Source organism: Ranitomeya imitator, chromosome 1, assembly GCF_032444005.1.
Source record: "Ranitomeya imitator isolate aRanImi1 chromosome 1, aRanImi1.pri, whole genome shotgun sequence".
In the NCBI taxonomy this organism is placed as follows: Eukaryota; Metazoa; Chordata; class Amphibia; order Anura; family Dendrobatidae; genus Ranitomeya; species Ranitomeya imitator.
The window spans coordinates 1,146,159,927-1,146,173,426 of NC_091282.1; the positions used below are offsets into that span (position 1 = coordinate 1,146,159,927).

Below are 13,500 nucleotides of genomic sequence, written 5' to 3' on the forward strand. Positions count from 1 at the left end.
TTGAAGGCCTTAACAAAGAAGGGGTTGTCTCAAGTAAACATCTCCGTAAAGGCAATGCTCACACCTGTGTTGTTAAAGGGTTTGTCCGCTCCATGGAAAGTGGGCCCAAAATGGTGTAAAATTCCTAAAATAAACTCAGCAGGTACTTACCCCCTGGGTTTAGAGTGGCTCCATTCACGGTGTTTCGGGTGCAGTAGTGATATCACATCAACATTGTCAGCTGTGCCGAGCTTCACAGAATATGGCTAGAGTGGTGATGTCAACGCAGCAGCTAAAACCCAGAGCCAGGGCACTGGCAGGCCGCCGATGCTGGACCCAGGAAGGTCGAGTACCTGCTGAGTTTGTCATTTTAGGAATTCTACACAGTTTGGGTTCCTACCTTCCTGGAAGAATGTTTAACAAGAATAATGGCAATGGTGTTTCCATCCAATGTCCAGTGATCCTCACAGACGATTACTAGGGTCTGTCAGATTTCCATGATGGTGTCCATCAACTTACAGCCCAACATTTTTGGTATGTAATGTTAAAACAACTGACTTCATTTCCTCATAGCCGAATGTTGATTTTCTTCTTTGCCAAATGATGACTTCAAACATTTCAAACTCTTTTTTTTCACTGACTAAAAAGGGTGGAGAGATCTTTTCCAGTAATCGTTCCATTCAGGGCAGTGATTCAGAGTAACCTAATCTTCATCATCATCACAGGCTACTTGTCTTGTGAGGACATATATACAACACAGTCATAAAATTGTGGTAGGAGCACCCTGAGGTATCCACTTTCCGTCAGTCTGCGCTGTTCTAATCCAAGGCGTTGGGGTGATTGGTGTGGTTTAGTTATACAAAGGTACAGACGTAATGTAGAAGTGATAGCAGAAACAGATGGTAGACAAAGCTACAGTAATGTTCTTTCTTTGGCTGGGCAGAGACAGTCTATTCATAATAAATTGAAACACACACAGAAGAATATGTTCTGTACAGCCAAAAGCCTGCCAAAAGCCATGGTGTGGTTCTTGGCACCAACCTTTATATGACTAGATTTCATCCCGCAATAAAACAATTACTGCTACAAAACTAACTGTATTGCCATGGAAATATCCATTAGATTATTAAATGTCTCACCTTACTTGGTAAAATTGAAGAAAAATTTCTTCTAATTTCTGGAATAAAATTTCCTGTATTTGTGTCTAGTGCAAGGCTCGTGGCGCCATTTGCACATCTTTTTAAAACTTTGGCAGAAGATGAAGTTGGTGACTTCATGATTGAAAATTTGCAGAGTTTGCTTAAAAAAAGACTATAAAATTGAGCTGATCCAAGGGAATTTTCACTTTCAGGCCAAATAAACTGAGAATGAGTCTGTCAGGAGGTATTGGAACATGTCTTTAAACCACAGTACTGACCCCACACCTCTAGGAGCTTTGGCAATACATTCGCTGTGCACATGTCATGTCACCTTACCTTGAACTGAAGTGACATACTGAAATGTGTTGACAAAAGCAAAGTGCATAGGTTATACACGTTTCCTGAAAGAAAACATATATGGGGAGGTGCTAAGATAAATCCAGACCATATCGTCCTATGATCACCATATCGTAGCCGAATAGGAGGTGTGTTATGACCTCAATGAACCCCCAGATTCAGATAAGATTATTTATAGTTTGGCCTTGTTAGTCCCATAGTTCTAGTAGATAAAATGGATACTTTATAGGTATATAGTGCCCTAATATTTCTAGACAGTGAGGGTTAGCATTGTTGCCTTGCAGAACTGGGGTCCTGGGTTCAAATTCCACCAAGGACAACATCTTCAAGAAGTTTATACGTCCTCCCGTGTTTGGGTGGGTTTCCTCCTGGTTCGCTCCCACACTACAAAGAATACGATGGTGCTATATAAGTAAGAATACTTTGAAGAGATGTTCACACTGAGTTATTGACTTGGATTTTACAAGCCAACCCGCTTCAAAATCCATGTTGAAAAAGTCATTGTGAACGTACCCTAAAGAGTTGTTCCCAATTTAGGTTGTTCTTAAAGAAAATGACCTATTGTTTTTGGGCAATCTTTTCACAATCTATAGAAAAAGAAATCGAAGTCTTTCAATTTTCAAACTAACCTCTGAGGGTTTTCCTGTCCTTTCAGGAAATCTACATAAACATTAGCAGCAATAGACTGACCGGGACCAGATCTTCTGTTTTGAAGCATCTAATAAGCATATGCAGAGATGTTTTTGCGATGGGAGGCGGAGCTGTGACATCACCCATTGTGATTGGTGGATCCTGTGTTATCAGCTGTAGATTACCTGTCATTGTAATCCCGTCTCTGAGGAGCAGGAGGACCTGAGCTTAGGAGTCCAGTAGGTGGTCCTCCTCAGTGACTGACAGTTATCTCTATAAGCAAAACCTTTACAGGAAAGGCTGTCAACCTATTCGAACTCTTCTTGCTCTATAACATGTCGCCTGCATATTCAATGTCACGGGTTCCTTTCAAACAAAAGTGATTGACTATGCATGGCCATTTCTAGCCTTGGGAATAATTGGGTATTCCGGAATCTGTACCTTCTCACAAATTTAAACAACAAGTGAAAAAATGTATAATAGAAAAGCAACAAGAATATCTTTGAGAATTGACGCAGATCTTCATTCCATGTTTAGATTACATTTATTAAAAAGGCAACAAAATAGGGGTAATATCTTGCATGCTTATGGCAAAGCTCGTTCACTAAATTCTCTTAAACTAGTATGGCTAGACTAAACCACACGCACATTTCTGCACATTTTCCCCCCACTGTGGATACCCCTTCCTGTTATGGGTCAGGGTCTTGGTTTGTGAAGTCATAATACCAGCAGTAGTAAAGCCTGTGTGTTTTCACTGTTCCATTTAAGATGTGTGACCTGGAATTTATAGCCTTACATGTAACTTGCCATATAAAAATCCCAGGCTGTGAATACATGGCTTTAGGCTAGAGGGACTTTTAACTCCTATGAGTCAATAATTGAACAGAAGAAGAACTGGCGAGCAACATATAAATAGTGAAAAAACCAAGGCATCTAACATTTACCATAAAAAGGGACAATGCTCAGCAAAACCTCTTAATTAAAAGCCGATGGGTTTATTATAAATCAGAACCCTTCACACATGAATCCAAGACGTGAATCAACAGTTCTGAGAATCCACATTTTGTCTTGGTCGTGCTAATCAAATGTTCCTCTGTACTCGGAAATTCCTCTCTTTCTCCGTGTCAGACACAATCCCATTTTGAACTATGATTTCCTTTCCACAAGAATGTTTACAAAAGCAATAAACAGCGGACAGAAGTTATGAATCCGACAGGCGCAGGAAGCGGAGTTAATATAGTTTCCTCTATATGTGTCTAGCAAGAACTAAAATCTGCTTCATAAATAAATTTTAAATATATTTATATAAATAAATTATATATTAAAAAAATAAATAAATACATTATATATTTATATATTTTTTTCTTTAAATGCTAAAATATTAATGGAACACTCAAGGGAAAACTGATACACTTATGTTGGGTGTAAAAGAATTCCTAGCATTCTCTGCACAACTTAGGTCCTGCATTAGGCATAATACAGAGTATTCCAAACTGTAGTGTATGTACAGTACTGTTACATTAAGATCTCATTCACATGTCAGGTTTTTTGCGCTCGAGTGCTAGCCATGTTTTTCACAGATAGAACTCATAATTATATTAGTGTACGAGGCTGTTCACATTTCGGTCATTTTCTGTGGACCAAGCAGTCTGCGCAAAATCACAAAGACATGTTCTATATTTATCCGAGCATCGGATCAAAATCGGCAATGCAAGTCTAGGAGTCTGTAAAAAATAAAATAAAAATGGGCAGCACTCGAATGCCATAAAAGTGCGGTGCGACTTTTAAAGACTGGTAGACAGGAGAAGCCGCCGAAACTCTGTTTTTTCACATACGGAAAAAAACTGATGAATTTCGGACAGAATTCCGTCCACACTCTGACCACAATCATTGATGAAACTTGGTCATTTTTTTCTCATACATGAAAAAAAAACTGACATGTGAATGAGCCCTAGCAGGGGTTTGATGCCTTTTTATTATTAAACGGAGCATAATGTATATAGGGCTCAATCTAGAAAGATATAAAAAAAAAATCCATTGTCATGAGCTTATTATTAGAACTGTGTCTACAAGAGGGTAAATATATTGTGAGAAAGTGACCAGACAAGTGGTCAGTGAATGCTAATTTTTCTATGGTTCCTCCCATATGCATATTAGGCTTCAAGAAGTATATACCCCACCCATGGAAAGCTGGGCGAGGTATCAGGAATGCAGGAGAGCTGGATATCCCTTGCATTTCCTTCCCAGCTTTCGCTGTAGACCTTCTCAGTCAATGTGTTGGGCTGATTCATTACTGGGTTTGGAAAGGTGAGCAGAGTGCTCTTTAGGTGGCACAAAACAGAAGAAGCAGAACGTTTCTGTCTGTGGAGACTGTGACTATTGGACTTTTGGTGTGGGTAACACATCCTTTTGGTTACTTTCTCAGATGTTCGGCAGGGTTGCGAGCCATCCAAAAATTTCTAGATTGCCATAAAAAAAAGAATTTCATGCGTTCGTGATCTGACGATTTTTAAGACTGTAATTAACATAATTGTATATTTCACAGTAAATGCAGTTAATATCTTAATATTACAATTATGAGCAGTAGACATATATCACTTAAAAACTTTATGATTTATTATGTTTTTACAATTTGTCTATAAAAAAAACTTTAGCGGTCCATTTTTTATTATAGGCTACCAGGAAGGAAAAAAAATATTAAGATGTCAATCCTGGCAGTTGGTCGTAGGGCACCTGTATAGTCAGGGAAGCTAAATTTTAGTTAGTCCTCAGCTGAGCAGAGCCATTTATCATAAGGCCAGCAGTGATGTAACCATATAGCCAGCCTGGATTAGGATTTAGGATGAACGGATCAATCACTGGAGAAGAACATCATGGTCGGAAGAGTAGAAGGAACAAGGCGAAGAGGAAGACCAGCAACCCGATGGCTTGATACTATCACGATAAAGGTGGAGAAGACCCTGGTGGACCTATCTAGGCTTGCACAAGATTGATCTTCCTACAGAGCATTCATCCATCAAGTCGCCATGGCTGAAGATCGAGCAGAAGGTCGCTAAATGATAAGGTTATATTAGTGATTTGCAGATACTCATTGCTTTTTAAAAGTCCCTTTTAGTTTGTAAATCTTTACACTATGTATATGACCCTTATTTAAATATTAGTGAAGAGCTTTTATTCCTTGGAGTACCAGATGAGATGACCTAATACAGGCAGATCGCGGTCATTACTTTAACAGAGAAGTCTGGCGAGTGCCCAGAGCTCCTTTAAGCAGCCGTGAGGAAGATGAGGTCATGGTAAGTTACAGGATGGGGTTTGGCGAGGGGGAGAGGTGTACGGTTTGTGCCAATATTAAAGCCTGCATTGCTTTCAGACACAGATAATCTTGTGATCTCTCTCATATATGTTGTAGCTGTTGAGAGCATGTCTGGATAATAATGTCATTAGCAGAAGGGAAAGCATGTGATTTCCTGGCCAATCCCCACCCTGGGTTCGCACACCTCCAACATCCTGACTCCATGCGGTGCTACAGGACGAGATCAAAGCTGTGACTTATCTGTATCACTGCAAAAGAAAAACGCTTACTGGGCAATGCTGGACTTTACTTAAAAGGATGTTTCTATGATATTAATTACCTATTTTCATGACAGGTCATCAATATAAAATCGCTGGGGGTCAGACATTCGACTACCCCACCAATCAGCAGTTCTCAGCTTCTGCACTTGCTAGATCTGTGTCTAATTTCCCAACACATCTCAACACACATACACGTTAGGTGTAAGTGGGTAAGAAGCTAACAAACCTAATAATATGTTTTCGGGGAGTAAGGCTAGGTTCACACTTGCGTTGTGCAGTGTGTTCAACAAATCCGTTAAACGGACTGCACTAACGCAAGTGCCGACTTTGGCACTGTGCTAGCGCAGATGGAGCATCTGCTAGGTCCATTTGCACTAGCAGTGCGCTAGCAGTGACGGACCCGGAAACGCTGCAGCCCGCGTCTCGGGTCAGTCACTCAATGATGGCACATCGCTAGCGCACGTCCATTGTGGGCGTGCGCTAGCGATGCGTTTGCCATTGCAAGTAATGGCGGCGTTAACAGACTGCGCTACACCGCGTTATGCCGCGGTGTAACTAATGGCCCCATCACACATAGCGAGATCGCTAGCGAGATCGCTGCTGAGTCACAAGTTTTGTGACGCAACAGCGATCTCAGTAGCGATCTCGCTATGTGTGACACGTAGCAGCGATCAGGCCCCTGCTGTGAGATCGCTGGTCGTGTCGGAATGGCCTGGGCCATTTTTTGATCGTTGAGGCCCCGCTGACATCGCTGAATCGGCGTGTGTGACGCCGATTCAGCGATGTCTTCGCTGGTAACCAGGGTAAACATCGGGTTACTAAGCGCAGGGCCGCGCTTAGTAACCCGATGTTTACCCTGGTTACCATCGTTAAAGTAAAAAAACAAACGCTACATACGTACCTACCGCTGTCTGTCCCCGGCGCTGTGCTTCTCTGCTCTGGCTGTGAGCACCAGGCAGCCGGAAAGCAGAGCGGTGATGTCACCGCTCTGCTTTCCGGCCGCTGTGCTCACAGTCAGTGCAGGAAGCAGAGCGCCGAGGACAGACAGCGGTAGGTAAGTATGTAGCGTTTGTTTTTTTACTTTAACGATGGTAACCAGGGTAAACATCGGGTTACTAAGCGCGTCCCTGCGCTTAGTAACCCGATGTTTACCCTGGTTACCCGGGGACTTCGGCATCGTTGAAGATAGTTTCAACGATGCCGAAGTCTTTCCCCTGATCGTTGGTCGCTGGAGAGAGCTGTCTGTGTGACAGCTCTCCAGTGACCAAACAGCGACGCTGCAGCGATCCGGATCGTTGTCGGTATCGCTGCAGCGTCGCTAAGTGTGACGGGGGCTTTAGTCCGTTAAACGGGTTCACACAACGCAGTGTGAACCCAGCCTAAAGGAACCCAGGCAAAGAGGGAGGAGAATATGGAAACTACCATGCAGACTTTGACACTGGCTGGTCAAAGACCCAAGATATTTATTTTACTTATATATGGCCCCTACATATCCCACAGCACTCTACAGACATCATCACTGTTTCATTGGGGCTAACAATCAGTATGTATTTGGAAGGAAACCCGAGCAAACATGGGGAGAACATACAAACTATAAACCATAAATTCATTTTGTGCAGTAAGAAGCACACATATGGTGGATTATATCTGATGTCAAGAATACAATATTAACAATTTTGGAAGCTGTGTGTGGGTCCAAGATATTAGTGTCATGTCTGCTATGAATAATGTGCCATGTTTGCCTAGAATACTAGGGTCATGTCGGACGCAGTATAATGATGAATAATAGTACCGTGCTACATTCAAGAATAGACTAAATGGTATAAAAAATGAGCTGATATTCACCCATCAATAAAATGTATAGTATTGTTAATTGTAAAGGGAACCGGTCACGTCGGATATCGCCATTAACTAGGGTCAATCTGCATTAAAAAGGTGCCTGTCCATAATACTGAAGCTGGGAGCTGCCAGCTTTCAGTTATACAGGCGTGCCAGTGACTGTAGACATGCCCTGGCTTAATGGTGGACACTTTACTCTGCACTGATGCACTTCAGAGGGGACTGGCAGTCAAAGTGTTGAGGTGGGCATACACCTGCTACTCATAGTATAGTGTGCGCTGGTTGAACCTGCACCGGATCTCCTGTATGACTGAAAGCTGACGGCTCCCGATAGAATGCAATTAGTTTTCTTCTGGGTGCCGCACTTTCAGGGAGGCGACTGAGAGCCTCTCTAATGTTATTAATCTACAGATTGACCCCATATTTGGAGGTTAATAGCGTTATCCAGCACAAGAGCTTCCCTATAATAACCAGTGGAGTGAAATTCTACTGCTCATTACACAGTACACACAGTACTGCTCAGACGTTAGTTTTTACAGACTATAACACAATACCCCCACAGCAATAAAGAAAGCAAAGAGCGTAGTTATATTTACTGTACAAGTAATATACACTGACACTGGAAGAAAGTTACATAACGTCTGGTATTAATGAATTCCAGACAAATGCAACCATCGGGAGCAATGCAAGAAAAATCTAACACAAGGTATTATCAGAATTTAATGTAAAGTAGTGAAAGAGGCCAACTCCGTAACGTCATCTTAAGACCTTGGCCAACACTCCCTCAGTTTTGGTGTCCTCTTCCAAGTCCGCAGTTGAGCAATGTAGATTCTTGGGACAATCCTGGATAGGTATTTCTGGATCACAAACGCTATCATTACACAGAAGCCAGAGAATTTTATACAGACATCATGGCTGCTGCTGAGCGAATGGATCAAATCTTGACTAGTCAGCAGGAGAATAGTTCCAAATTTTGACATGTCAGCAGAAATTGCCTCAAATTCATTTTCAAGGATGGTCTCACAAGGAACAGCTATTAGTTCCAGGACAACTCAACTTCTTTTCCAAACATTTTTCAAGAGTCGATTTATAGAAATGATCTAATTTTATAAGCTTGCCTGTCTTCGGATATAAACCAAATGTTCTTTTAAAAGTGTTTTCCTCCTGCACAGAAGCACAGTGACAAGCAGCTGGCTCCAGTCCCCTCAGCTCACAGGTTACACTCACTCAGAATAATGGAATTATCACATGTGGAAAACTCGCCATCCGTTCCAAGACAAATGCAACTTACGGAGTGGAGTTTACTGGGGTATTGCAGTCTATTTTTCATTTCATGCCAATGTATACAAGATAGCAGCAGCAAACTGTCCCGAAATACAACACGTGTCTGCGCCAGATTTTTCTGCTCTCAAATGGCAACAGCATTGCAAAACATGCCAGTGTCATAGATTCATCATTGTGGTATGAGTGTTACACGATTTTCTCGTAAGTGGAGAAATAGAAAAAAAAATGCCTCCACATTCTCCATTCTGAGAGACTGTGAAAATTGGACTGCACTTGGATATCATCCGAGTGTAGCCTATTTTTTTCAGGGACCTATTGATTTGCATTGTTGATTTTGATTTTACCCTCAGATCAAAAATCAGACATGTTACCAATATTTGGTCCAAGGAAAAAATTGGTCATACGAATGGTCCGATAGAATATCATGAGTACGAGTGCTATCTGCGATAATCAGGATCTCTTCCCGATGTGGCTTCCCAAGGATACACTGGAATTCCAAGGAAATGCTAATTTTTATTCATAGTGTTTTATAATGACACATTCTTACTTTATACAAGATCTCCTTCTCTACTCTCCTCTTATCTCTTCTTCCCACAAACACATACAAGACTTCTCCCGTGCTTCCCCCATACTCTGGAACTCTATACCCCAACACATCAGACTCTCGCCTACCACAGAAACCTTCAAAAAGAACCTGAAGACCCACCTCTTCCGACAAGCCTACAGCCTGCAGTGATCCTCAGTCTACTGAACAGTCGCACAACCAGCTCTACCCTCTCCTAGTGTATCCTCACCCATCCCCTGTAGACTGTGAGCCCTCACGGGCAGGGTCCTCATTTCTTCTGTACTTGTGTGTGCCTTGTATTGCTCGTGTTTATTGTATTTGTCTATATTTGCCCCTTTTCACATGTGAAGCGCCATGGAATAAATGGCGTTATGCAAATGTATAATAATAATAATAATACAGTTACCTGCAGATATGAAGCATATCATCATTTGGCCAATGTAGGGGACAACTTAAGAGCCAGATAACTTTCAGCAGAGGACAACAGTGACTCCCCGCACCCGAGATGTTGGTATGATGGAGCATTCTAACGCCGGCGGTGACATTGTGACTTGTGACATGGAGACTTGTTTCATTCTAAGGCCGGAGTGTAATTATGGTGGGTGTGGGGGAGCTAACAATTTATGGTGCAGGCCAAGGGCAGCAAGCTGAATCCTTCTCAAGGGTGAAGTATGAAGGATGACTGTTCTTTTGAGAGCCACAAAAATGGTGAAATTACAGCAATAATTAATAATAATGTAGCATAACATGCTAGATTGTTAGCTTTATACTAGTGATGAGCGAACGTGGTGGGATAAGGTGTTATCCGAGCATGTTTGGATGCTAACTGAGTATCTCGGACGTGCTCGAAAAATATGCTTGAGTCTCGGAGCTGTTAGACACATTGCAGGGACTACCTAGCAAACAATCGCCATATGTGTTGTGGCTGTCGAACAGCCGAGAGACATGCAGCTGCGGGGACTCGAACATATTTTTCGAACACGCTGAAGACACTCAATTAGCGCCCAAGCATGCTCGGATAACACTATTTCATACACATTTTTTTTTTTTATCACTATAGCATTTTTTTAAACGGTGTAGTCATAAATAGTTCCTTCCACCCACATTTCTTACAGACCGCTAGAAGGATCTTTAAATAAATCAATACATTGAGTTTCAATGTGACAAAGCATCCGGGAGAATCAGATAATTGTGAAATCAAAGGAAGAAGACAACACTAAAAACATACAATTAGGCTACTTCTGGGAATAACTTTTTTTTAAATATATATATATCTCCTGCAAAAACAATTATCGCTGTATAAGTATCCACATCCTGCCTTGGGGAGAATTACATCCGCTCCGTGAGGCTCATGTCTGCATGCAGGGCAGTGAGAACAGTTGACGAGGTGCTTTGTGTGTTGGGAGCAAAGCCGGCTCTAACTCTTTGACTAATTCCTCGTTTTCATCCAAATTGCTAGACAGAAATGTGAGAGAAGGGTCTGCCAGCGCTGGAAGGAGGCACAGGAGGGAACTAAGAATTAACAGCAGATTTCTTCACGCGCTGCCACTTAGCTATGTAGAAAAGTATACTTGGGGTACGCCAGTGTGAGAGCGTAATAACTATCCTGGGATACCAAGAAACACATACATCATGGTACTCTTGCAGCGTTGTGTAATTTAAGAACAGACTCACACACTGGAAAACACAGATTTTGTAGCCTGTAATGGAAAAAAAAGTCTGTTTCGGCAATACAGAGACATATACAATCCAATATCAACAGTGACATAACTTGTGGCTCTTTCCAGAGGTCAGTAGGTTTGTATAAAAGCTGAAGAAGCAATATATAACGTATACTCTACAGGCGCGATGTAAATAGTATCCCTCGTATCTAAATATTAGGACGGGTTGCATTCTGGACACAAACACTTGTGTTAAGACCATGATTTTCACCATTTCAGATGAAATATTTGCACCATTTTTGGAAATAAAAAAAATGAACAACCCAGGACCCACAATGTATTTCTCTAAATTTTGTCCACTTACCATTGACAAGGGCTCCGTGGCCTCTGGCTTTATGAGAACTGGGTCAAACATTAGCATTATTGCATCAATGCCCCTCGTGTGGTCTTGTCTGAAATCAATAGAAGAAATAAAAGTAAATTATTATTATTATTTATTTATATAGCACCATTAATTCCATGGTGCTGTACATGAGAAAGGGGTTACATACAGAGTTATAGATATCCTTTACAGTAAACAAGTTTACAGTGACAGACTGGTACAGAGGGGAGAGGACCCCGTCCTTGCGGACTTACAAATTATTGCAATGTCGTGATGATACTGGCAATTTGGCAATACAATTTCATTACATGTCCTCGGATAGTTCACACGCTCTGGTGTAACGTTATTATTCCTTCATTGAACAGGCAGAAACGTGGAAAAGTAGCAACACCAACAAGAAACGGAAGGTCACACATTATTTATCTCACCCACCCAACTGCTGCAAATTGTAGCTGCTGCTCCAGAGGACTCAGGACAGTAAGGTCATGTTCATACGTTCAGTATTTGGTGAGTTTTTTACCTCAGTATGTGTAAGCCAAAACCAGGAGTGGAACAATCAGAGGAAAAGTATAATAGAAACACATCACCGCTTCTGTATTTATCACCCACTCCTGGTTTTGACTTACAACTACTGAGGTAAAATACTGACCAAACACTGAAGGAGTGAACCTGGCCTTAGTGGCACCGAAAGAAAACATTTCCACTGCAGGTATTGAGGACTGAATCAGCTTTTTCATCACCTTATGTCACCATCTCGTATTAATGATGTAAAGTTCCTTTAAGGCTACGTTACCATAATTAGTTTTTGGTTAGTTTTTTTTTTCGTATTTTCACAAAAAAAGGCAAGTAACCTATTTTAGTTAATGGGTGCAAAAATAGTGCAGAAAAATTTGCAACATCAAAAACTCACCAAAAGCTCATCATGGGAACGTAGCCTAAGACTGCGAGCACATAAAATAATAATTGTTCCATGTACAACACATAACATTTGAATGCACGGATAAAGCAGAAGGCCAAGGAAAGATAGTTTCTCCCTGGTTGATACTTATTAATGTGGGATTTTCTGTTTTGTGAACTGTTACTATCGAATTGATGAAGGGAAATTAGTGGAAACTGCGCGTTACAGCTGTTTGCTCGATAAATGGTTTTATCTTTTCAAAGTCTTTGCCCATGTGCCAGGAAGTGCCATAGCTAGAGAAGTTTGCAGTTTAGAATATTCTTTTTTGTAGAAGTAAGAACATTGGGTTCATTAATAGTTCTTCAGATCACTACTCACTTCTATACTGAAAACTATGAGCAATCTACCGCTTTTAAGTTCTGTAGACAAGTTCGACCAGGTGGGCAAAGATGGCATAACCCCAAGATGTTCATGTAATCTGAAATGAGGTATGGCCAAGCTCTACCTTTGGAAAATGCATACATTTCCCTGTATGTGATCGAAGATGCCATAACACCACTAATAAAGCACACCTGTGGTCATATAGGTTTCTTTCCATGTAGCAGTGTTAGTAATACATTGTGTGGCACTGTTATTAGGTTACTTTATATGTAAATGGCTGCTTGAATAGCTCATGCTGGCATTTACTTGTGTGACAGCGCTAGTAATGTATCGTACGGTATATCATTTCTGTAGAACACGGCACTGATATTTGGACACCTGTGTTTGCCCAATGAATGGCACTGATATTTGGACACGATACTGTCTCAGCATGAAAGCATTATACAATGGCTACTTAAAAGGCACCTGTCAGTCACTTCATGCTGCTTAAATGGCAGGCAGCTTCTCTGCACAATTGCAGCCAGGTATATTATTCCCTGAAATGCTCCTGAATTTCTGAGAAAATGTACTTTGAAAATGTGGGGACCATAGCCGAACACCAGACTAGTCCAGCTTTGCCTTGGCCGACTCTTCCCAGCGCTGCTTCTGGTCATTGACAGTTCCCTTCCTTATGTGTACATAGGGAGAGACCTGTCAATATCACCTCTAGCAGTGCTGGCAAGAGCCGGCCTTGAATGAAGTCAAATGTGTGTCAAAAAATGATATACCTGCCTGCAATCATGCAGCCAATCATGTTGTATGCACTATACTGT

At 41.5% G+C, this 13,500-nt stretch overlaps 1 protein-coding gene across 2 annotated transcripts in view; it reads right to left on the reverse strand.

The window, feature by feature from the left end:
- The window catches only part of KLF3 (KLF transcription factor 3), a 65,979-nt gene that overhangs the window by 12,204 nt on the left and 40,275 nt on the right, over positions 1 to 13,500 (reverse strand). The window contains exon 2 of one of the 2 annotated variants that reach the window (XM_069744612.1): positions 11,392 to 11,479. In XM_069744612.1, the coding sequence (XP_069600713.1) occupies positions 11,392 to 11,448 (57 nt within the window). In that variant the 5' untranslated portion in view covers positions 11,449 to 11,479. Of the gene's footprint in view, positions 1 to 11,391; positions 11,487 to 13,500 lie in introns of both variants that reach the window. The other variant, XM_069744613.1, reaches the window with a different exon arrangement.